Consider the following 24,963-nt stretch of genomic DNA (forward strand, 5'->3'; position numbering starts at 1 on the left):
AATGTAGCAAAAGCTTTTTAAAAATATCTGATCAATACAATTTTAATATTTTTCCACCACTCTGTAATACTTATATTTGTGAATTGCATTCATCACATGGTCAAGTGCTCCCACACTCTTGTGCATTCTTTATTTGGTATCAGAAAACACTAACATTTATTTATCTACAGTGGTCAATGAGACAGTCAACTATGGATCTCAGGCGCACCGCAGTTTGTTAATCTAGAATACTCCTACACTGTGCTCTCTAAATTAAAGTCTGTCCTGAGCCTAATAGGCTCATCAGGCCAGTACTTATGCCGGTGTCCATGGCTTGAAGTGACTGAGAGTACTCCCCCCCCCCCCCACCCCCGATAGGACGCCAACCTATCACGAAGTTAAGCCCCAGCATTTTGCCGGTACCTATTTTCAGCTGGGCAATGTGTGGTTAAGTGCCTTGCTCAAGGACACAACACACTGCCTTGGCTGGGGCTTGAACTCAAAACCTTCAGATCGCTAGTCCAACGCCTTAACCACTTGGCCACATGCCACACTGTGCACTGTACTTTCAGTAATTTCTTTTCATGACACTAACTTTATTATCAGTATAACATTACTTTTTCCAAGTAAAAGCCTTTCATTAAATTCACAAATATCATAATTAAAGTATGTTTCTTCTGTTCAGGCATTCTGTAATATTTTAAGTTGAAGAGAAAATGCTTGAATCTACTATGAATTAAATGCTGACAGGTCACTTTGAAAGTAAAACTGTAATATCAATGTCAGCATGGATTAATGAAAGGGAAATCATGTCTAATAAACCTGTTAAAGTTTTTTTTGGAGGCCATAACATGTAGGATATATAAGAGAAGACAGTTAATATCGTGTATTTGGATTTTCATAAGGCATTCAAAAAGCTGCTGTACAGGAGGTTATTAAAACACATGATACAGGGGACAATATATTGAAATGGAATGAAGATTAGTTAATGAACAGAAAATAAAGATGAGGAATACGGGTCATTTTGAAGTTGGAAGGCTTATGGGGTGAGGCTGCAGCCCCAGCTGTGACATGAATGAGAGGCAAGAATAATAGATCTATGTTTGCTGATGAGGGTGACAATGACAACTATGATGAGGATGTAAAGTGAGTGATGTAAACCGGTTAAGTGAATGAGCAAGAATAACGTGGCAGGCAGAACCTAATATGGAAAGAAGTGAAGTTATCCACTTCCAGAGGAAAAACGAAGTAAGAGTGGTGACAGATTGACAGATGACAGAGGAACACGAGTATCCTCACATATACAAGTACAGCAGGCAATTATTAAGGCAAACAGTATGTTAGCCTTTATTGCCTGGAGGTGAGACTTCATTTGTAGATGCCACTTGAACTGCTGAGGTTTTTCCAGCAGATTGTTTGTTGCTCCAGATTCCAGAGTCTGCAGCCTCTTGAACTGCTGAGGTTTTTCCAGCAGATTGTTTGTTGCTCCAGATTCCAGAGTCTGCAGCCTCTTGTGTTTGCAGCTGGAATACTGTGAATCTTGCCCAGCTTCATGCCATTTCATGCTGCATGAGGCTGTGACTCCAGACAATGTAATTGCACTGGAGTTGATAACAGGAGCTTTTCTGCCACCTGCTGGATTTTCACTCTATTACATAATACTGGAAATAAATACCACTTTGGTAAATTATAATAATGCATCTCAGTGCTTCTTGCAAGTCCTTATTAAAAAGGAATCATATAGCTATTTTTTCAAATATGATAAAACTAAAAGGTCAACAAAATGAAACCTCTTTGCAGGGACAGTTCCTAATTTGCAAAATATTTTCAGTGTTTTCACTGGGTATGATTCCAGCATCCTCAAGCTTTTTTTATCTAATATATATCATTTTGTTTCTATTTCTCTATTCAATAAGAAAAAAGTAATCTGTCACAGATAATGTACTAACTATTCATCTATGTTTAGCTTTAATATAAAAAGCCTTTAAATGTGTACATTTAATCTATGATAAACTGCACAACAAAATCAGGTTTATCTCTGTAGGTAATTCAGAAAGCAACTCTGAACATGAGAAAGGATCTAGTGATTTCCCAGCATATATGACAAATAAAAATTTCTTGGGCTTCCGGCCGGGTACAAGAATTGATTATAAACAATGTTTCAATGGAAACTCTGCCATGTTTTTCAGAGATGATGCCTGGGAATGTCTAGTCCAGTGGTATTTACATCCCTGTAGTCCATCCCTCCTGATTGGTTAATTGTCATCCAATCAGGTTTCCACTCTCCCGCCTTGTTTATAATTGAATTCCAGTTCTTACTCAGAGTGAGACCTTCATCTTTGTTAAAATTCTTTTCCTCTAGCTTTATTTCAATGGCTTCCTTTACCAGTAGTCCCACAAGCATTTTACACAGCACATAGTTTTATGCTGTCAAAGTCAATCCTATGGCCATTGCGAGTGCACTGTTCCGCTACTGCCAATTTCTCCGGACACCCAAAAAGATACATCTCCTCTGCTCCTTGATGCAGGTTTCCACCATGCCAATATATGCTGTTCTGCGTTCACAGGGAATCCTGTAAACACCAGCTGACCCGAGTCCCAGGACATACTTGACCCACATAAGCTGTGACTTGAGCTTCCTTACAGGTTTGCGGATGGTATTAATCCGATGTTTCTTCAGGATCCTGGCAATCCTTCCAAAAACCATGGAAACATTGGGAAGACAGGCAGTAGTGATGGGTTCCTCCTCGTTGTTAGGTTTCCTGGTTTTTCTGTCAGCCCTTAAAAGGATTGATTTTCTTCACCCTGTAGCCATTCTGTAGGAACATCGTGCATAATCATTTTATTTCCTCAGGAAGACTCTCTGGGTCCTAAATAGTTTTTGCACAGTTAACCGAAGTAGAAAGAACCGTTCTAAGCTGGGAGGCGTGATGGTGGCTATTATTGTTGAGGTATAAGTCTGTGAGAGTGGGTTTCCAAAAGACGTCATGTCCGAGGCTACCGTCCGGTTTCCATTGTATTAGAATGTCCAAGAAAGGGAGGCAACCATTCTCCTCCATCTCCGTCGTAAGTTGGATGTTTGGATGTATACTGTTCAGATGGTGGTGGAACTGTTGGAGTGCCTGGAGTCCATGAGGTCACACTAAAAAGGTGTTATCAATGTATCTGACGAAGCATTTGGGGCATAAGGGCAATTAACTCAGAGCCCTCTCCTCAAAGTCCTCCATGTAGAAATTAGCAATAACCAGCGACAAGGGTGATCCCATGGCCACTCTGTCCTTTGCTCATGGTAGGTCCCCTTATAGAGGGAGTACGTCGAAGTAATGTGTGTTCAAAAAGGTCAATGGTACCCTTATCAAACCTTGACCACAGGAGGATGAAGCTGTCCTTAATGGGAACTCTCGATGACAGGACACCACATCGAAACGAACCATTCTGTCCTCTGGGTTCAGCTGGATGTTGGTTATCATTTTAATGAAGCTGGTCAAATTCGTGATGTGATGCTCACAGCCCCAACAAAGGGAGACAGCAAGATCGTGAAATGCTTAGCGAGGTAGTAAGTTGGAGAGTTACGATAGCCCTCAGGGGGAACTCTTCCTCGTGTACCTTAGGGAGCCCGTAAAGTCCTGGTGGTGCCAGCGCATGAGTCTAGAAGTGTCTTGCATATGTCTGCTTGCAGTCCAGATTGCTTCAGTAAAGTGGAGGCCATCCTGACAATTGAATCCACTGTAGAACTCTGTAGAGAGATCACCCAGAATCTGTTAGACATTCCTGTGATATTCCTCAGAGGACATCAGGACCGTTGTATCTCCATTGTCCAATGGTACAATCACGATGGCTGGGTTTTGCCGTAGTGCCTGGATGCTTTGCTCAGTTTGATTGATGACAATGTTTTCTGGGTCCAATGGGGTTATGGCTGCAATTTGTCCAGATAGTCTGTTGTACTTCCTGACCAACCTCACAGTGTTCCTTTGTGAACTGGTTCACCTTGGGCAGTGGTGGACCTTTCGATATACTCCCATTCACCAGGAGACACGAGGGCTGACAATTCCAGGTGAAGACTCAGTAGTCAGTTCACGTTGAGGCCCAATGGAATGGATACGTTCCCTAATCAGCACTAGGGTAGCTCGTTGTAGAATGCGTTTAACCTCCAGAGAAACCACCACGGAAGGCAACCTCACAAACTTAGAGATGATCTCCTTGTTCCAGCATCTCAGAAGGGAGGTTAAAGAGTAAATAAGCCTCACTTTCTCTTTATGCAATGATTCAAAGCCAGGATCCTGAAAAAGTACTGGATTAATGCCATCCACAAACCCATAAGGAAGTCAAGTCACAGCTTATGTGGGTCAAAGATGACCTGGGACTCAGGTGGCTGGTGCTTACCGGGGCAGGTGGGACACACAGTGGAAACCGCACCAAGGAGCACAGGAGGTGTATCTGTTTGGGTTCTCCAGAGACATCAACGGTAGCAGCACATTGCATTCGCAATGGCCGTAGCATTGACTTCGACAGCACAAATCTACTGTGCCATGCTTTGGTGAAGGAAGGCATTGAAATAAACCTAGAGGAAAAGAATTTTAACAAAGACGAAGGTCCCGCTCTAAGATCTGGAATTCGATTGTAAACAAGGTGAGAGAGCAGAAACCGGATTGGATGAGGACTAGCCAATCAGGAGTGATGGACTACGGGAGTATAAATACCACCGGACTCGACATGCCCACGCATCATCCCTGAAGAAGATGGCAGAGTTGGGTAGCAGTTATAATTGATGTTGGTGCCCGGCTGGAAGTCCGAGCTAAGTTTATAACTTTGAACATGTTTTAGAAGTGTTCTGAGAATTAGAGAGAATAGTGGATAATGATGTCGATTGCTGTAGAAATACTTTAATTCTGGAACAACGTTGAAGAAGCAGGCAAGCTAACACTTGTTTACAAATTGACCGTCAGTGCTGGGGTCCCATTTATTTCACTCTTTGTTTTCCCCGCAAACATTTACTAGTTAGCGACATTGATTGAGCTGTTGCCGCTGACGGTTTTGTTGTTGCCGGTACCGGTGCGGGCGGTGGAGCCAGAGCTTACCGGCCGTTCCTACCTGCCATTCCTCCAGGAATCTCGCCGCTTCCGACGCACCGGCCACTTTGTTCTTCCTGAACTCGTCCTTGACATATTGGTCGCCCAGGAGACGCAGGTCGCTAGGTAACCGGCCATGGAGGCGCAGCAGCCGCTTGTAGAGCGCGCACACTCGAGCGGTGTGGGCCCCGGCCATGTGTCGCCTAGGCAACGATCGTTGGGGTTCACGGTCTCTCGCCGCCTGGGTTGTATCGTCTTCCTGTTGCGGTACTGCGCTAATATACCTCTTACTGCATTGCCGTGTGTTCCTGGGGGTGGGACTGAATAGTTACACAACTGTCATTCAGCACTTTCGTCAAAACGGGGGGCGGGGGGGGGGGTATCGACACGTGATGCTCGGTGAAGATATTTTCCTGGCCAACTCGCCCTCTGTAACATTGTTCCGGAAGCCGTGTTGCTGTTGGGACAGTTATTGGTGTTGTACGAAGGTCAGAGACTCAAAGCGAATGCCGGCGGTTACTATGGAATCAACTCAAGCCGCTGGCATCCCTGCTCGTTACGAGAAACTGCGGCGGGCGCATGCGCGCTGCGCTCGTCATGCTGGCGCTTCGGGTTTTAAAGGATTAATATTGTGCGGTGGGATGCTACTAGTATTCGCATCTCCTCTAATTTCGGCAGTTGACCCGCGCTGTTACAAATACTTTACTTAAATGATTTGGTTTGGGAAGGAGAAAGCATGATTTAGATGTGCTGTAGAGATACTTAGCAACTGAAAAAGAACATTTTTAAAAAGTTTAAAATTTCACTTGTTATTGGTAACTTCGTTTAAAAACAGGACAAGGGTGTGATATGTTTATAGCTTGGGGAGAATAAGGAAGCCCCATTTCGAACTCTACAGCTCAGGAAAGGCCCTTCGATTCACTATCCCTGTGTATATCATAGTTAGCCCATCACTCCTGGGGCGTAGGTCGTAGACAGTTCTGTTGGTTTGTGCGAAGTTCTGGGTTTTTACGGGATGGGGTTGCAGTCCCATGCCCAGCCCTCCTTTTCACAGCCAGGGTTGTAAAAGAGCATTGTCGGGATGCATAACTGCTTCGTACAGCAGCTGTTCTGCCTGTGACCATTAGAATTGTTGACACAGCTCAGCATATTATAGGATCCAGCCTCCCTTCGATTGACTCTGTCTATACTTCTCAATCTCTCTGTATAGCAGCCAGCATAGTCAAAGACTCCACCCACTCTGGGCATTCTCTTTTCTTCCCTGCCTCATCAGGCAGAACATACAAAAGCCTGAAGACATCTATAAGCAGCTCGAGGACATCTATCCCACAGTTATCATGGACTTGAATGGACCTCTTGTATGATAAAATGGACTCTTCACCTCACGATGTACTTTATGATCTTGCACTTCATTATTTACCCACACTGCACTCTTGGTAGTTTTTATGCTTCGTTCTGTATTGTTGTTGCTTTACCTTATTCTAGCTCAATGCACTGTGTAATGAATTGATCTGTATGAATATTATGCATGACAAGCTTTTCACTGTATCTTGGTACATGTGACAATAATAAACTAATAAGCCAACACTTGTCCAAAAGCTGTGTAAATGTTGCTGTGTACTAAGATAATCTTCTTGGGTAATCCCTCTGAATTAACAGCAATTTGCTTCCTCTCTAGTTCTGAGGTGAGAACCTCACACTCTTCCCAGATATCACAGATTGTATTTGACAGGACATTGAGTGGTTAGTTTGTGAGGTGCAATGCCCTTGCAACATTTAATTTGGATTATTTTTTGTTCCGCTGACACATGGACTCAAGGTACTCAATACCATTGGAAATACGCTTCCAGGAGTTCCCAAGAGTTTGTGGGGCAGTGGGAATGTTGCATTCTTCAGGGATCCTGAAAGATTAAGCATATGTAGCTTACAACTAAACTTGTAAACACAACACACTTCTCACATTAATTAGATAAATTGCCAAAAACTCATGTTCTGCCACAAGTAATCTCTTCCCATGACAGAGCTTACAACAGAGTATCTGCTTCGGGAATCCCTTGCTGGGTGTGAAAATAGAACAGGCTTCCTATGCAAACTGACTCAATGTTACTAAAGCCTCAGTGCTTGGTATGTTGGCATGGGAGAGGCCACTGATGTTGGTTCCCTTGTCTGTGAATTTGGAGGAGCTGGTGGGGAGAACTTTGGTGGTAACTTTCCAGTACCTTGCAGTGTCTGCTGTAGGTAGTCCATGTCGCAGAAATATACTGTATAATCACTGTTGCCCTCCTATTTATAACTGAAATATCTACATGGAATCAAAAGATAACAGGGCTCTCACTGCGCCAAAAGCATGCAGTTACCCACCATTACACATGTTGTAGGCTAACAAGTGTCATTATGAAAACAAAGCAAGCACTGGGTTTCAGTTCCAGTAAGTGAAAAGTGTGCAAGTTAATTTAAATGTTTTCAAACCTTGATTTGAGCACACTTGGTGTTCTGTCCACCCACTTGATTTCTGTATTAACAAAACACAGTAGCACAGGAACAGGCTAATGATGAGTCCTGATGAAGGGTCTCAGCCTGAAACGTTGACTGCTCGTTTCCACGGATGCTGCCCGGCCTGCTGAGTTCCTCCAGCTTGTTTGTACGTGTTGATTTGACCACAGCATCTGTAGTGTATTTTGTGTAGGCTAATGATGTCTGTGCTGTACATAATGCCACTTTATTCTCATGCCATCTGCCTATAGATGCTCCATATCCCTCAATTTCTGGTTTTCACATGTGAGCATAGAACAATACAGCACAGGAGCCATCAAAGTCAAGTCCACGGCCACGTGCACATGTACACGTCAGCGAAAGTGCAACAAATTTCCTCTGCAGCGATATCACAGGCACACAGCATCACACAAGCAGCACTCCCGAGGGAAAAAAAACAGATCAAGCTCATTAATATCATGAAAAGGATATAGAGACATGGGTTATGGTGCAATGTCAGACTGGGTTTTTTTGCATCGTGAATGTGAGTATGCATCTGTGTGTCTATCCACAAATGTATGCAGTCCCCCATGTAGCAGAGCATGGTCTCAAAATCATTTCCGCACTCTGTCATCAAACCAAGTTATTGCTTTGTAAGTCAATCTATTAGCTGATCTGTAACAGCCACTTCATATTAAACAAAATCCTACATAGGCATCATCCTGTCTTCAAGTGGAATTGAAGCAAGTGATCTTCAATCCCAAGGGATCACACAAAAAGAAGGTGGGAGACTTTAGAGGATCTCAGCTGATTTAAGTATCAAACGGCATGTCTTTAAGAATACTTCCAGTATGCTCTTTGTTTCTGATAATGATAAGTTAGCTAATGAAAATTTCCCCTGGTTTATCTTCCCTTCCCTTCAAATCTGCTTCTTTCACAGCTCTAATCACATTTCCCATCCTCCTCCCACCCCCTCACTTATCAAAGTCCAGCACTGGTAGCCTGTCGTGTTCCTGCATGTTCTCCCTCTAGCGGCTGTGCCCCTGCTTCGCATACCCCTCTCCCCACCTTGTTCCACTGCCTCTCCATAGTTTTTCCCTCGCTTTGTCTGCCTCCATCTATCATAGACCTGCCACTGTCTCCCAACTCCACCCCTGCTTCCCAGTGGAGAATGACCACTGATAGGAAAGCAACAGTATCTTAAATACCCCATGGGTTACAACAGTGGTGTGCAGAAGAGCAACTCTGAACACACAACACATTGAACTTTGAAGTGGATGAGCTACAGCAGCAGAAGACTGGATTCCTGGTAATTGGGGCAGCCACTTATTTGGGACAACTCTTAAAGAACAAAAACAAATTGAGAAAATAGCCAGGATTCCCTTCATTTATTTGTGAGACTGTGCGGCTTAATTGGGGAAAGAGACCATTGCCAAACATTTTCTAACTAGCATCAGTTGCATGTATGTCATGTCGCCATTAGACAATACATCATGCCTAGAGTGAATAGATTTTAAATAGCAACAACACACCCAAAATACTGGAGGAACTCAGCAGGCCAGGCAGCATCGAGGAAGGGTTTCAGCCCAAAACATCAGCTGCACTCTTTTCCCAGACGCTGTCTGGCCTGCTGAGTTTCTCCAGCATTTTGTGTGTGTTGCTTGGATTTACAACATCTGCAGATTTTCCCTTGTTTGAGAGTTTAAGTAGTGTCACTTACACGTTTGTGTTCAAAAGCAGTGATTTTTGTCACAGGTAGTTGGCAAGTAAAAAACAGTAAGACAGTTCAGAACAGATTTGCTCATTGAAGTTTCAAGCATTCAGGCTTAGAGATGGCCGGAGTGTAATTGACGTGACTTCATCAAGTTGGAAACTACAAAAAAATTGAAGGTATTGACAATCATCTTGAATGTTACAATTAAAATGAAGATATGAAGGAGGTAGTTGTTGAAGGTTTTCCTTGAAGGCAGTCTATTATCCGCACTAGGTGTCTGTGTTAATTTTGTTCATTTATAGTCAATCAAAAGAACATGTCAGTGTACACTGAATGAATTCCTCTGTTAATAACTATTAGGAACTAATGCATAGCCTTATAGTATTGTAGTAGCTTTGATAGTTTGTTTATTTATCTAACTTATTCTGTATTTCATTCAAATATGTAATGTTTTACTCAGTTAAATGGTGGTTTGTCTTTTTTATACCTCTTTAACCATTTTCATGAAACTTCAGCTAACTGGGGCTCTCGCTTAATTGGGCCAAGGTGTGTTCCGATTAACTAGAATCCACTATGTAATATTTTGTTTCTGTTATACTCCCACATTAGGAGTAGAGTGTATGAACAATGATGATAAACAGGTAAAGAATTCTCAAGAGAACAAAGCTTATGACTAGTTTGTCATGACAAGTTGTGATGTCTGAGACCAAGTCTATAAGAGAGTCTATAGCGGAAGTTTGTCATGACAAGTTGTGATGTCTGAGACCACGTAAAACATTTCAGTGACAGTTACTTGTTGCAATTTCTCAAATACACCAAAAGCAGTGTCATCCAGCACCAAGTGTTGATTTCTGGATATGCACAATCATTTTGGTAGGAACCCTGAATAAACATTGGGCATCCTCTGTAGATTGGACTGGAGATGCTCAACAGCATTAAGATTTTGGGTATGGACAGCAATATGGCAAATAATGAAATATATTAAAAACAAAAGTAATAAAAATTAAGAGCATATTGAAGTTCTTGCAAAACAATATTCAGAGTATCAGTATTCACAGATTATTAATGTTTTATTCAGTGACATATTAGAATTAATTAAAAATGTAACTATTATGGAACATGGATAATAATGACCAAATTATGACAGAATTTAACATGTTTATAAAAGAAATCCATCTTCCCTCTTAGATGGGTAGTTTGTACTCAAATTATTTCTTTTTTCCAGGTCTTCTGCTGCTCATTTACAATCAATCTTACTAACCAACCTTTATTGCAATCCATCTCTTTACAACTCCCTGAAACTATCCCACATAGATCTGATTATATTTATCTTAAATATGATTTTAACAATTATAAGGAGAACAGGGATAGTCACAAATGTGATCCTTAGGTCATTCAACACTGTTGATATTAGTTCCCAGGAAAGACTTGGTCTCAGACATCACAACTTGTCATGACAAACTTCCGCTATAGACTCGCTTAGTCATAAGCTCTGTTCTCTTGAGAGTTCTTTATCTGTTTATCATCATAGTTCATACACTCCACTCATAATCTGGAAGTATAACAGAATGGTATAACAGAAACAAAATATTATTTGAATTTCTTGCATTCATTCCTGTTCTGATCTAAGATTGCAAAGTGGCTCCATTAGTTGGAACTTCCCAAGCAAATACTTCATTAGCAGAATCATGTTCTTATATGGGGCTAATACTAATATGCGGTACTTCCCTGCTTCTAGGCATTGCTAAACTGTTGGAGACATTTGATGCATGGGACTTCAATTCCTGAAAGTTCAGATTTGTGCAAGTTTTAAAAACATGGTTGAGAAAGAGGATCTAATGAACATGGACAATGTGTATTACTTTATTTGTTAATTATTAGCTTTCATCAGAAGGTACCAATTTCAATTTTGAACTCAAATATTTGGACTTGGGTCCAGACAAGGTGATGTGCTGAAAGATTTCTATACCATGTGCTGTGCTAATATTTTGATCAATAACATAAATAAATTAATGATACTTTCAATTCCAAAAATAATTTTATATTAGCAAACACGAGGAAATCTGCAGATGCTGGAAATTCAAACAACAACACACAAAATGCTGGTGGAACACAGCAGGCCAGGCAGCATCTATAAGGAGAAGCACTGTCGACGTTTTGGGCCGAGACCCTTCATCAGGACTAACTGAAAGGAAACATAGTAAAAGATTTGAAAGTAGTGGGGGGAGGGGGAAATGCGAAATGATAGGAGAAGACCGGAAGGGGTGGGATGAAGCTAAGAGCTGGAAAGGTGATTGGTGAAAGTGATACAGAGCTGGAGAAGGGAAAGGATCATGGGACGGGAGGCCTCGGGAGAAAGAAAGGGGGGGAGGGAAGCACCAGAGGGCGATGGAGAGCAGGCAAACAATGCACAAGCAGCATCAACCCTTCCCCCACTTATTCTAGCATAAATCATCAGCATTCCCAACACCCACCATGCCAGCAACATCAAAGCTCCCAAAGAGAGACCATGGTCTACAGTACATCAAAAACTAACTGCTCACTCCAGCATTTCAATATCCCACCGGCTCTCTCTCACTAACAAGGGAGAGACAGATAACGCTCTGAGTGGGGAAACAAACAGTCGCTATTTTGATGTTACAGCTGGTCTGAAGCATTGCTTTTATTTTGAGTTCCCTGACTTGAGAGCCAGCAGCAAACTTTTCCTCACCATCAAGAGACAGAGAGAGCAATCGATCACGAAGGGTAGAGGCCTCCAACAGCCACTCTCACTGTCTTCAATGTTCTGGCTCCCGCAGTTCAGAACACCGGCGAGAATTCATGTCCACAGGGTAGCGCAAGTCTGCGCCTGAACTTCAGGCTGAACCTGTGCATATTGAAACTGAGGGCAATCGACGAGCTCCAAGAATGGCACACACTCTTGATCAAAGACCCCAACAGGACCCCAGCCACCCTGAAATGGAAAATAGAGACATTGGAAGAGGAAGAATTTCTCTTTTCGCTGTTTCGCTGGTGGGCTAGAAGAAGTTGCCTCTGGTGCCATCTTGAGATTCACCCAAATTCATTTGTAGTTATTGTTAATTAGATCTTGTATTCTTTTGCAACAAGAAAATACTGGAGGGACTCCGCAGGTTGAGCAGCTTCTGTGTAGGGAAAGGAATAAACAGTGTTTTGTTTTGAAACTCTTCATTAGGACTGAAAGTGGAGAGGGAAGATATCTGAGAGGAGGAGGAGAGGGGGACGCATGAGACAAGTGAGTGGTTGACCATAGGCAGTTGGAGCCAGGTGGGGAGAGGGAGACAGAAGCATGTGGATAATAGATGGAAACAAACAGAAAATAAGGCAGATGGAGCTAGATGGGGGATAAGGGGAGTTGAACATGGATACAGCTAGAAGGGTGATAAGTGGAAACCGATAAATAAGGAAGGTGAAAATGGTAACCATTAGCAGATGTTACGTATCCCGTAACTGGATCACTTACCAGCAAAGATAGAGAGGTCCGCTGAAGTCTGATGGTACCATTTTCAAAAGTTTTTATTTATAAAGGGGCACAAAAGTAAGGTTAATACAAACATTCAGATACCATAAGTCGTCAATACTCAATCTAAAGCGCAGGTATAGTAATAACCAATAAGAAATAAACTCTATCGTTGTCTAGGGGTAATGTATATATTGTCCGCTGTATATCTGAAAGTCTCTTGCGGTCACTGCAGTTCCACCAGCTGCCGTCTTTTGTGGTGTCGCGTTGGTGCACTTTGTTAAAGAGAGAGAGATAGAGATTAAATGAAACAGTTACCCGGCGGGTCTTTCCAACCTTTAGGAGTTTGATTCGTCGGAGTCTCGTTGGGGAATGGACGCTCACTTGTGGCCTCCCCTGTAGCTAAGCCATTCTCTCGTGGTGAGGTCGCCAATCCCAGGCAAGGAAAAGACGCCCACGAACCCCACCACCGGCTGTCGCTATTAAACGCTGTCACAGGATTTCTAGCGTGTCTTCTGGTGCGTCTGGGGGGCCGTCTTTACAACCCCTCTTTTATCTGAACTCACGGGGTCTCAGATGTCAATCAGGTTGGGATGATGCAATCTCTCTCCATCTCTCCACCCACGTTGCCCTGAGGGTATACACGTAGTACAGTTCCCAATTCACAAAGGTGTCTCCACGAGACAATGACCACAGTCGCCAGCTTTGCCTTGCCGTGAAATGAGGGACACCGCACGTATCTCTCTCTTCTCTTGGGTCATTGACCCTCCCCCCCTTCACTAGGGCTCTGGCGATTCTCACAAAGGAGGGGGCTGGGATCATAACACAGAGAAGCAGATGGAAGCAGGGATCTGCTGGGTGAAATGTGTGGATAATAGCTGTATAGAACCAGCAATGAGTGGAAAGTTGGTGATGGGCAGCTGGATGGAGTTTTGGTATGAGACGGGACTGTAAATGGATTGGAAGAAAGGGGGTTATTATGTAGAAGAGATGCGTGTTACCAGAAATTGAAAATTCTATGTTCTTACATTGGGTTGTAGACTACCAAGGGAGAATTTGAGATTTTGTTTGTCAGTTTTCATTGGGAGCCTCACACAGGAGAAGCACAGTTCGAAGTAAATCCCCTATTATCAAAGTGCATATCTGCCACCATATACAACCTAGAGATTCATTTTCTTGTTGACGTATTCAATAAATCTATAGAAAATAGCCATAACAGAATAAATGAAAGACCGCCCAACTGGGGTGTTCAACCAGAGTGCATAAGACAACAACCAGTGCAAATACAAAAAGAAGAAATGACAATAGTAATAAATAAGTCAACAATAAATATTGACAAAATGAGATGTAGAGTCCTTGAAAGTGAGTCCATAGGTTGTGGGGATATTTCAATGATAAGCAAATGAAGATGAGTGAAGTTATCCACTTTTGTTCAAGAGTGTAATGTTTGAGGAGTAGTAACTGCTCCTGAACCTGGTGGAGTGAGTCCTGAGGTTCCTGTACCTCCTGTATGGGAAAGATTATTGACAATGCAAGGGGCACTACATATTTTCAACATCTCCCTTAGTCAAGCCATTGTCCCCAGATGCTTCAAAACCTCCACAATCATCCCTGTAGCAAATAAATCAGTTGTAGCCTGTCTGAATGATTACCGTCCCATTGCCCTGACCCCCATAGTGATAAAATGTTTTGAACGGCTTGTCAAGCCTCGTATCACAGCCAGCCTCCCCTCATCACTGGATCCTCTACAGTTTGCTTATCATCCAAATCACTCTACGGAGGACACAATATCCACCACACTGCACACGGTCCTCTCTCACTTGGACACTAAAGACACTTAGGCCAGAATCCTGTACATTGATTTCAGTTCAGCGTTCAATACCATCATCCCGCAGAGACTAGTGGAGAAACTGTCGCTGCTCGGCCTTAACACTGCCATGTGTCGCTGGATTCTGGATTTCTTGACAGAGAGACCACAGTCAGTCCGTATTGGCAGGAACATCTCTGACTCCATCACACTGAGCACTGGATCCCCACAAGGCTGTGTGCTCAGCCCATTGCTGTTTACACTGTTAACACATGACTGTGCAGCCGGATTCAAGGAGAACCTGATCATTAAATTTGCTGATGATACCACAGTGATGATACATCAGCAAAAATGATGAAACAATGTACAGGGAGGAGGTCAAGCACCTCCAGAGCTGGTGCAGTGACAACAACTTGTTGCTTAATGTCACCAAAGCCAAGGAGATGATCGTTGATTTCAGACGGTCTCAGCCTGAGCAAACACCCCTCAGAAAATGCGGCTCCACAGTGGAGAGAGTGGAAAACATCAAGTTCCTTGGGGTGCAGATCTCGGACAATCTCACCTGGTCCAGGAACACCACTGGGATTGTGAAACGAGCCCAGCAGAGATTGCACTTTCTGAGGAAGCTTAAACAAGCATCACTCCCCACTAACATCTTAACTACATTCTACAGAGGCATGGTTGAGAGTGTGCTGACCTTTTGCATCACAGCCTGGTACTCCAACTGCAGTGCTGCCGACAAAAAAGCCTTGCAGAGGGTGGTTAGGGGAGCACAGAAGGTTATTGGGGCCTCCCTACCTTCTGTTCAAGACCTCTTTCAGAGTCGATGCCTCCAGAAAACACGGTACATCATTAAAGACCCCTCACACCCTCTCCATGAACTGTTTGTTCTTCTGCCATCAGGTAAATGTTACAGGAGCATCAAAACTAAAACCACAAGGCTACTAAACAGCTTCTCACAGGCAGTCAGACTGCTAAATAGCTGCTCTACCTGACTCTGGACAATTTTAACTTGCACTGGACACTTATAACTTGTTTTTAACTGACATGTGGCTGTTGTGTTTTACTAGTTATTATTTACTACTTCTTGTTATGTTTATTATTTAGTGTTGCATCTGTTATGATATGATTGCACTGCTCCTGGGAAAAGCTGTCTCATTCTGCCCTGCAGAGCTGATGTACGGTTAGAATGACAATAAAGTTTTTGAATCTTGAATATATATATCCTGATAAATATCTCTCTCCTGGTGATTGTCTCAGTATCCTCACAATCCTTTGTAGGGACTTCTGGTCAGATGCCTTGCAATTTCCATAAAACACAGTGATGCAGCTGGTCAGATAATCTTGATGGTGCTCCTGTAAAAATTGGTTACCATGCGGGTGTGGGATAGGTTAGTGTCACTTTTCTCCATCTCTTCTGGAAATAGATGGTGTTGAGGGACAAGTGAGATCATCTATTATGTGCCCTTGTAGAAACTTAGTGCTTCAAACTTTCTCCATGGAGGAGCTGTGTATGTGCAGTGAGGAGTGGTCAGCCTGCACTGTCCGAAAGTCTGCAATCATCTCTTGGATCTTGTCCACATTGTGGTTTCAAGTTGTCGTGCTTGCACCATTCTACCAGACACTTCACATCCTCTCTGTACACCATCTCATTGTTGTTGTTGATGAGGCCAACCACTGATGTGTCATCAGTGTACTGATGATATCTAGCAATGCAGTCATGCATCAGCAGTGGGCTGAGCATGCAGCCTTGGGGAGCGCCGGTGCTCAGCTTGATGGAGTTAGAGATGTTTCTGCTAACATGGACTAACTGGCCTTTCTGTCAGGAATTCCATGATCCAATTTACTCTCCAGCTTCAGATGAATTATCATATTAAACACTGAGCACAATTTTCCAGGTGCGATGGGGCAGAGTGGAGTGCAGAAGCTGTGACAACATCAATGAGCCGATTTGAGTGATAAGTGAACTGGAAAGGGTCCAGTGTAGCAGGAAGATGGGATTTAATGTAATCTATAACCATCTGCTCAAAGTACTTCATTATTGTTGTGGTCAGTGCCTCTGGACAGTAGTCATTGTGGCAGGTTACTGTCGCAGTCTCGGGCACCAGGATGATCATGGATGCTTTGAAGCCTGAGAGGACAGAGGATTGTTCTGGAGGGAAGCTGCAGTAAAGGAGGAAGTCATGGGAGGATTGTCTACGGAGTCTCTGTGGGTGGAGGTTAGGAACAGGAAGGGGTCAATAACTCTACTGGCTTTTTATAGACCACTCAATAGTAACAGGGACATTGAGGAGCAGATAGGGAGACAGATTCTGGAAAGGTGTAATAATAACAGGGTGTCATGGTGGGAGATTTTAATTTCCCAAATATTGATTGGCATTTCCCCAGAGCAAGGGGTTTAGAAGGGGTGGAGTTTGTTAGGTGTGTTCAGGAAGGTTTCTTGACACAATATGTAGATAAGCCTTCAAGAGGAGAGGCTGTACTTGATCTGGTATTGGGAAATGAACCTGGTCAGATGTCAGACCTCTCAGTGGGAGAGCATTTTGGAGATAGTGATCACAATTCTATCTCCTTTACCATAGTACTGGTGAGGGATAAGAACAGACGAGTTAGAAAGGTGTTTAATTGGAGTAAGGGGAAATATGAGGCTATCAGGCGGGAACTTGGAAGCATTAATTGTGAACAGATGTTCTCAGGGAAATGTATGGAAGAAAAGTGGCAAATGTTCAGGGGATATTTACGTGGAGTTCTGCATGGGTACATTCCAATGAGATGGAAAGGATGGTAGGGTACAGAAACGATGGTGTACAAAGGCTGTTGAAAATCTAGTCAAGAAGAAAAAAACTTACGAGAAGTTAAAAAAACTAGGTCATGATAGAGATCTAGAAGATTATAAGGCTAGCAGGAAGGAGCTTAAGAATGAAATTAGGAGAGCCAGAAGGGGCCATGAGAAGGCCTTGGTGGACAGAATTAAGGAAAACCCCAAGGCATTCTACAAGTATGTGAAGAACAAGAGGATAAGACGTGAGAGAATAGGACCTATCAAGTGTGACAGAGGGAAAGTGTGTATGGAACTGGAGGAGACGGCAGAGGTACTTAATGAATACTTTGCTTCAGTATTCACTATGGAAAAGAATCTTGGCAATAGTAGTGATGACTTATCGTGACTGAAAAGCTTGAGCATATAGATATTAAGAAAGAGGATGTGCTGGAGCTTTTGGAAAGCATTAAGTTGGATAAGTCACTGGGACCAGACAAGATGTACACTAGACTACTGTGGGAGGCAAGGGAGGAGATTGCTGAGCCTCTGGCAATGATATTTGCATCATCAATGGGGACGGGAGAGATTCCGGAGGATTGGAGGGTTGTGGATGTTGTTTGCTTATTCAAGAAAGGGAGTAGAGATAGCCCAGGAAATTATAGACCAGTGAGCCTTACTTCAGTGGTTGGTAAAGTGATGGAGAAGATCCTGAGAGGCAGGATTTATGAACATTTGGAGAGGCATATGATTAGGAATAGTCCGCATTGCTTTGCCAAAGGCAGGTCATGCCTGACAAGCCTAATTGAATTTTTTGAGGATGTGACTAAACACATTGATGAAGGTAGAGCAGTAGATGTAGTGTATATGGATTTCAGCAAGGCATTTGATAAGGTACCCCAGACATGGCTTCTTGAGAAAGTAAGGAGGCATGGAACCCAAGGGGACATTGCTTTGTGGATCCAGAACTGGCTTGCCCACAGAAGGCAAAGTGGTTGTAGATGGGTCATATTCTGCATCGAGGTCAGTGACCAGTGCTGTGCCTCAGAAATCTGTTCTGAGACCCCTACTCTTTGTGATTTTTATAAATAACCTGGATGAGGAAGTGGTGGTATGGCTTAGTAAATTTACTGATGACACAAAGGTTAGGGATTTTGTGTATAGTGTGGAGAGCTGTCAGAGATTACAGCCGGATATCAATAGGATACAAAACTGGGCGGAGAAGTAGCAGATGGAGTTCAACCCAGATAAGTGTGAGGTGGTTCATTTTGGTAGGTCAAATATGATGGCAGAATATAGTATTAATGGTAAGACTCTTGGCAGTGTGGAGGATCAGGTGGATCTTGGGGTCCGAGTCCATAGGACACTCAAAGTTGCTAGGTAGGTTAACATTGTAATGAAGAAGACATACAGTGTATTGGCCTTTATCAATCGTGGGATTTAGTTTAGGAGCCGAGAAGCAATGTTGCAGCTATATATATAGGACCCTGATCAGACCCAACTTGGAGTACTGCGCTCACTTCTGGTCACCTCACTACAGGAAGGATGTGGAAACCATAGAAAGGGTGCAGAGGAGATTTACAAGGATGTTGCCTGGATTGGGGAGCATGCCTTATGAGAATTGGTTGAGTGAACTCGGGCTTTTCTCCTTGGAGCAATGGAGGATGAGAGGTGACCTGATGGTGTTGTATAAGATGATGAGAGGCATTTATCATGTGGATAGTCAGAGGCTTTTTCCCAGGGCTGAAATGGCCAACATGAGAGGGCACAGTTTTAAGGTGCTTGGAAGTAGGTACAGAGGAGATGTCAGGGGTAAGTTTTTTATGTGGAGAGTAGTGAGTGTGTGGAATGAGCTGCCGGCGATGGTGATGGAGGTGGATACGATAGGGTCTTTTAAGAGAGTCCTGGATAGGTATATGGAGCTTAGAAAAATAGAGGGATAAGGGTAACCCTAGGTAATTTCTAAAGTAAGGACATGTTTGGCACAGCATTGTTGGCCAAAGGGCCTGTACTGTGCTGTCAGCTTTCTATGCTTCTATTTCTGTTACAACCTCAGTTAACTAAGCCGCAGAGTCCCTTGGCACCCAACCAGGTATCTTATCCAACCCACCACCCGCAACCCTGCAGTTCTACGATGGGTTCTTTATTGTTACTGGTGACTTCAACCATGATAACTTCAAAACAATCCTAGATAAATTATATCAGCATGTTGACTTTGCTGCCAGAGGTGAGAAGACATTAGACTGCTTTATAATAACAACATCTCTAGTGCATGCAAAGCCGTTCCTTTCCCCCCATCCAATTCTCTTACTGCTTATCTGTTATGCTAATTCCTGCATACCACCCTCCAATTAAACATTTCAGACCAGTTCAAAAGGAGATAAAGATCTGACCAGAAGGAGCAAATCAGCCTTACAGGACTGTTTTGAAAACACAGACTACAACATATTCAGGGAGGTGGCTACCAAAGATCATCATATTAACATAGATGAATATTATAGATTTGTAACTGGCTACATTGTGAAGTGTACTGAGGGCGTCACCATTATTAAACACATCTATGTGAGGGCAAAATCAGAAGCCATGACAGACAGCAAAGATCCAGGCACAGCTGAGAGATCAGGATGTTGCTTTCATATCCAGGGATAAGACAGCTCTCAGGTCAGCAAGCACTGTCGCAGGAAAACAGCATCCCTCTCCACCCTGGTCAGGCTCTCTTCTAACTGCTTCCTTCATAAATGTACTTTGATAATAAATTTACTATGAATTTTGACCTGTGCTTTCCTGCACCATCAGGAAGGCTAAAAGGATAATTCACGGAGAATATCCAATCATTTCTGTGATGCCAGAGACATGAGTTGCATGTGGCAGGGCATTCAGACCATAACAGATCCAACCTGTGTGTTGACGACAGCAACACTTCCTGATAGGTCGATCTTTTCTGTTTAGTTTGATGTATGGAACGATGTGCTGGTGAGGAAGGCCTCCCCCTTCCTCCTGAGGATCAGGCACTTGGCTGCAGCTGATGTAAGAAATACCTACAGGGTCAACCTACGTAAAGCTGTAGGACCTGATAACATACTGGTTATCTAGACCAACAATGTCCTCCGACTCCTTGATCACGTACTCATCCAGACTCACAACCACAGTCAAGTATCCTTCCTGGGAACTTGTCCTCTCCAGCTCCTTACCTTTCCTACCCAACTGGCTTCACCTATCACTTTCTGCTTTCTTCCTCCCCCCCCCCCCCCACCTTTTTATTCTGTTGTCTTCCCCTTTCCTTTCAGTCCTGAAGAAGGACCTTGGCCCGATATGTCGACTGTTTATTCATTTCCATTGAGGCTGTCTGACCTGCTGAGTTCCTCCAGCATCTTGTGTGTGTTACTTTGGACTTACAGCATCTGCAGACTTTTTCATGTTTATTATTGTCTATTTACGTTGCTGAGCAGATCCTAAGTATTTGTGACCATATGGTCAGGTGTGCAAATCATTATACATTTGTCCTAAGTTTGCGTTCCACAATTTAATTGGATGAAAATGTTATTTTATGAAGGATATCTTTGACTTTACACTTGTTATGATTGATTTATTCCTTTTATGTAATTTGTAGTGTTTTGTCTCCAGGTACCTAATCCGTTCCATCCTTCCTTCTCTTCCCCACTCTGGCCTAACACCCTTTCTCCTCACCTCCCTCCCTTCCTACCATGGTCCATCCTTCTCTCCTGTCAGACTCCTTCTTGCCTTTTCTACCTATCACCTCCCAGTTTCTTACTTCATACCCCCTTCCCTTTTCTACCTATCACATCCCAGCTTCTTACTTCACACCCCCTTCCCACCCGCTTGCCTTCACCTATCATCCTAGCTTATCTCCCTCCCCCAACTTTTTTATTCTAACATCCTCCCTCTTCCTTTCCAGTCTCAATGAAGAGTCTCGGCCCAAAGCGTCGACTGTTTATTCCTTTCCAGAGATAGTGAATGACCTATTGAGTTCTTCCAGCGATTTGAGTGTGTTGCTTATCTCATATACTTTCAACATAATCACAGAAACATTATTTGCAGTTTGTTTAGCCTCTAACCTTGTATTGTTAATTCATAATCTTGACAAGTAATTACTTTAGTGCCTGTTAAAAACGTTACAGATGCTAACATGCACCAAATAATTTTACTATATATCTGTAATATCGCATTTTACTTGAACAATTATGTGTAAAATGAAATGAAAATTAGTGTATCTTTTATTAGCCTTGAGATTGGTTTTAAATCTGCTTCTGAAACGTGCATATGACAATATTGGCACAGTTATGTCTACAGATAATCAGCAGTTTCCACTTGGCAGTGTTGCAGTAACTTATTCTTCCTACCTGGTGAAGTGGTCTCTGATTTAGATAGGTTGTTGTGGTACCATGACACAAGATTCACAATCTCTTCCCTGTACTATGTCTCCTCATTGTTGTTGATCCTGCTGATTACAGTGGTATCATTGGTGAACTTGAAGATAGAGTAGGTGTTGTATTTGGCTACACAGTCATGGGTATACAGGAAGTAGAGCAGAGACTGAACACACAGCCCTAGGGAGCACAAGTGTTGAAGGTCAGAGTGGATGAAATGTCATGGCCAGTTCTAACCGACTGAGGTCTGCCAGTCAGGAAGCCAGTTACAGATTGGTTCTCCAAGGCCAAGGTCCAGCAGTTTAGTGATGAGTTTATTTGGTTTTATGGTGATGAAGACTGAGGACAATAACTAGCACTCTGACATATGTATCTGTCAGAGCTGAATGTAGAGCAGCGAGGTGGTGTCCACCAATGACCTATTTTTCCTGTATGCAAATTGAAAGATATCTAGATTGTGCAAGAAGGTTGTGCTGATGTGGGCCATTACCAGTCTTTCAAAGCACATCATTCTGGTCGATGTTAGAACTACTGGTTGGTAGTTATTGAGAAATGACACTTTTTTGGGGGATGGCCATGATGGAGTTTCCTTGAAGCAGATGGGAGCAGTAGGCTGTTTAAGGGAGAGATTGAAGATGTCAGCAAAAATAGTGACTAGCTGATTGGTGCGTGATTTCAGAACTCATCCAGGGATTGCACCTGGCTCAGCTGAGAGTTTACCTTTGTGACTTCTGACTCTGGGAGTGCGGTGGGTGTGGGGATCTGGGAGGGTGCAGATGCTGCAGAGCCACCATGCTTTATTTGCCTGTTCAAAACAGGCATGCTGAGTTTCTCCAGTAGTACAAAATTGTTGTCAGAAATTGCCCCTTATTTGACTTGTATCCCATAATGGCGTTTAGGCCCTACCACAGTCACCTGGCATCTGCTGGATTGAATTAAATCTATAATTTACTCTAGTATTCTCTCTCAGTTTCCCCGCTAGCTTTATGGAGGTCATGCTTGGCTTTCTTGCACAATGCGGGGTCATCTGTCCTGAAAGACATGGTAGACCTCCAGCTTCATCCAAGGTTACTGGTTAAGATAGACTCTAGCTCTCTTCATCAGACACAGTTGATGCCACATTTCCTGGTGAAATTATTGATGTTGGAGGCATTCCCATTCAGGTCAGGTGAAATCCTGCACAGCTGTAGAATAAAAAGTAGGTGGCCTGAAGCACCAATTCCATTGTTTGAAAGGCCTAGGCAGGTTACTGCTATTCAAAGTAATCAATGCTTCTCAGAAGATTGATAATTAAAGAAGAGTGAATACGCAGCAGGATAAGGAGTTTCAATGATGCTGCAGGAATGCATCAGTGCCTACCATTTGAATCTACATGTGCCCCTGGCAATATTGACTGAATCAATTTGCTGACTACCTTGGCTATGTATTTGATGGCAGAATCAACTTCATTAAAACTCTGATAAGACTGCCTATTTCCATCTTTGTCACATAGCTAATCTCCTCCCTGCTTCAGCTCAGTTATTGCTGAGATGTTTATTTCTTTCCTGGCGGACTCCCAACTCCCACTTTCATTTAAACGTACCAAAAATGTTGCCCATGTTCTGAGTCACAGAGATCCTATCCATTATCTCTCCAGACTCTCTTCGGTTCTCTTGTGATGGATATTCTCTGTCTAGGGCAGGGGGCCTTTATGCCAAACTCAGCTTTCTAACAAAGCAGCTGACACTTCTAGAGATCAAAGAATAGTTTTTGAGTAAGTTAAATTTCAACCAATGTCCTTTGTTCAGTTCCTTGTCGTAAATGGGAGAGAGTCTTCGGTTCTTAATGTAAATGGCAAATAATAATCCGTCTGAAGGTAAAATGACAGCTTTACAAACAAATAGCACTGTCTATAGAGCACAGGTTGTAGCCCACAGCTAAGGACTGATAGCTCAAAAGATTCAGTGTATGATAATGGGGTTATGTTAATAGGGCCTGTATCAAACCAAACAACATTGGCTAACTTATTTAGCTCTGGGAAATTTGCAGACAAGATTGATACTATCACTTAGCACATCAAATAACTGATTATCAATAACTGGAAGGGCTCTGTATTCAGCGAGTCAGCATTTACAGAATTAATTGTATGTATCTGGGAACTCTGTCCCCGGAAGCCTTTAGACCATCTGTGTGAAAAGGTATCTGAAAAAAGTGTTACGTGTGTGAACTCACCAAATGATAAATAAACAGTATAAATGTAAGAGAGCAGTCTGGTTTATTAGGAATGATCAAAGAAATAGCAAGAATGACAGAAAGACAGGGTGAGCTAGAATCTACTTCTCTGCCTTTGATTTCTGTGCTAGACAATTCATTTGTGTGCAATTTGTTGTATGTCCTTTTAGCTTATAGGAATTGTACATGTTTTGGAAATACTTCTTGTTTTAGAAATTATTCATAATTTGGAAATATTTTACAATGTAGAACTTCTCAATGAGTTTAAAATGTGTTGAATCTAAATTTAAATGTGTATCACTAAAAATAAATGACCTGTGTTTGAACTGCTTTGTTATCTGGCAGTATCTCCTCTTTGGTAGAGAGGAGGGTCGCACTGCTCAAATAGTGAATATTGGTAGTTAAATTCACCATGGAAGATAAACAGGGAAGTGAACAAGCATTTGAAGAGTAGATGATACCCTTTAGTGACAGTACCCATAGATATCTATATTGTAAAGGGCTTAAGATCTTTGTCTAGGTTTAGAACTTCATGGTCAACAAACCCAATACCATCATAGTTGGTGCCCAAAGTGGTCATGTTATACCAAAAGTATTATTTTAGAAAAAATTATTATTTAGCAGTAGTCCAACTCAGAGTGTGTCTGACAAGTGCTGAGGCACCCCACCTAGTACTAAAATTGGCTGACATCCTGGTTCCAAAGTTGCACAGGCAAATGCTGGTCAATACTATGAATATGAAATATGGAATAATTCCGCAACTGCTTCTCATTGAACATGATAAATATTTTATTCAAGTCAGAGACTGGAATGATGAAGAATGATCTTAAAATGGGAATACATTCCTGTGAGCTATGACTTCCAGTCCTTAGCTGTCATGGGAGATACTGAACCATCTTCGCCATTACCCAATGTGGCATGACACTGAGATACATCCTAGGATGTGCTAGGTCACATCATCAGTGATGTACCCTGGGGTCATTTGGTGTTTCGGGTCTTTCAACATCAGACATCCTTGTCCAGGTGACTCAGCCAGGGTTGATCAGGCCTTAGCTTGTGTCCAGCAACATTGGTCCACGGGTCACAC

The 24,963-nt window shown here is 42.7% G+C and overlaps 2 protein-coding genes across 3 annotated transcripts in view; one reads left to right on the plus strand and one right to left on the minus strand.

Annotated features, from left to right (window-relative positions):
• Window positions 1-5,595, minus strand: part of sdhaf3 (succinate dehydrogenase complex assembly factor 3) — a 158,262-nt gene extending 152,667 nt beyond the window's left edge. The window contains exon 1 of one of the 2 annotated variants that reach the window (XM_073054188.1): window positions 5,058-5,595. In XM_073054188.1, coding sequence (XP_072910289.1) covers window positions 5,058-5,244 — 187 coding nt within the window. In that variant the 5' untranslated portion in view covers window positions 5,245-5,595. The remainder of the gene's footprint in view (window positions 1-5,057) is intronic. The other variant, XM_073054189.1, reaches the window with a different exon arrangement.
• Window positions 4,703-24,963, plus strand: part of LOC140732059 (cytoplasmic dynein 1 intermediate chain 1) — a 215,358-nt gene continuing 195,097 nt past the window's right edge. The window contains exon 1 of the mRNA XM_073054184.1: window positions 4,703-4,891. The gene's annotated coding sequence lies outside the window, so the exon portion shown is untranslated. The remainder of the gene's footprint in view (window positions 4,892-24,963) is intronic.

Source organism: Hemitrygon akajei, chromosome 8 (assembly GCF_048418815.1).
Source record: "Hemitrygon akajei chromosome 8, sHemAka1.3, whole genome shotgun sequence".
Taxonomy (NCBI): domain Eukaryota; kingdom Metazoa; phylum Chordata; class Chondrichthyes; order Myliobatiformes; family Dasyatidae; genus Hemitrygon; species Hemitrygon akajei.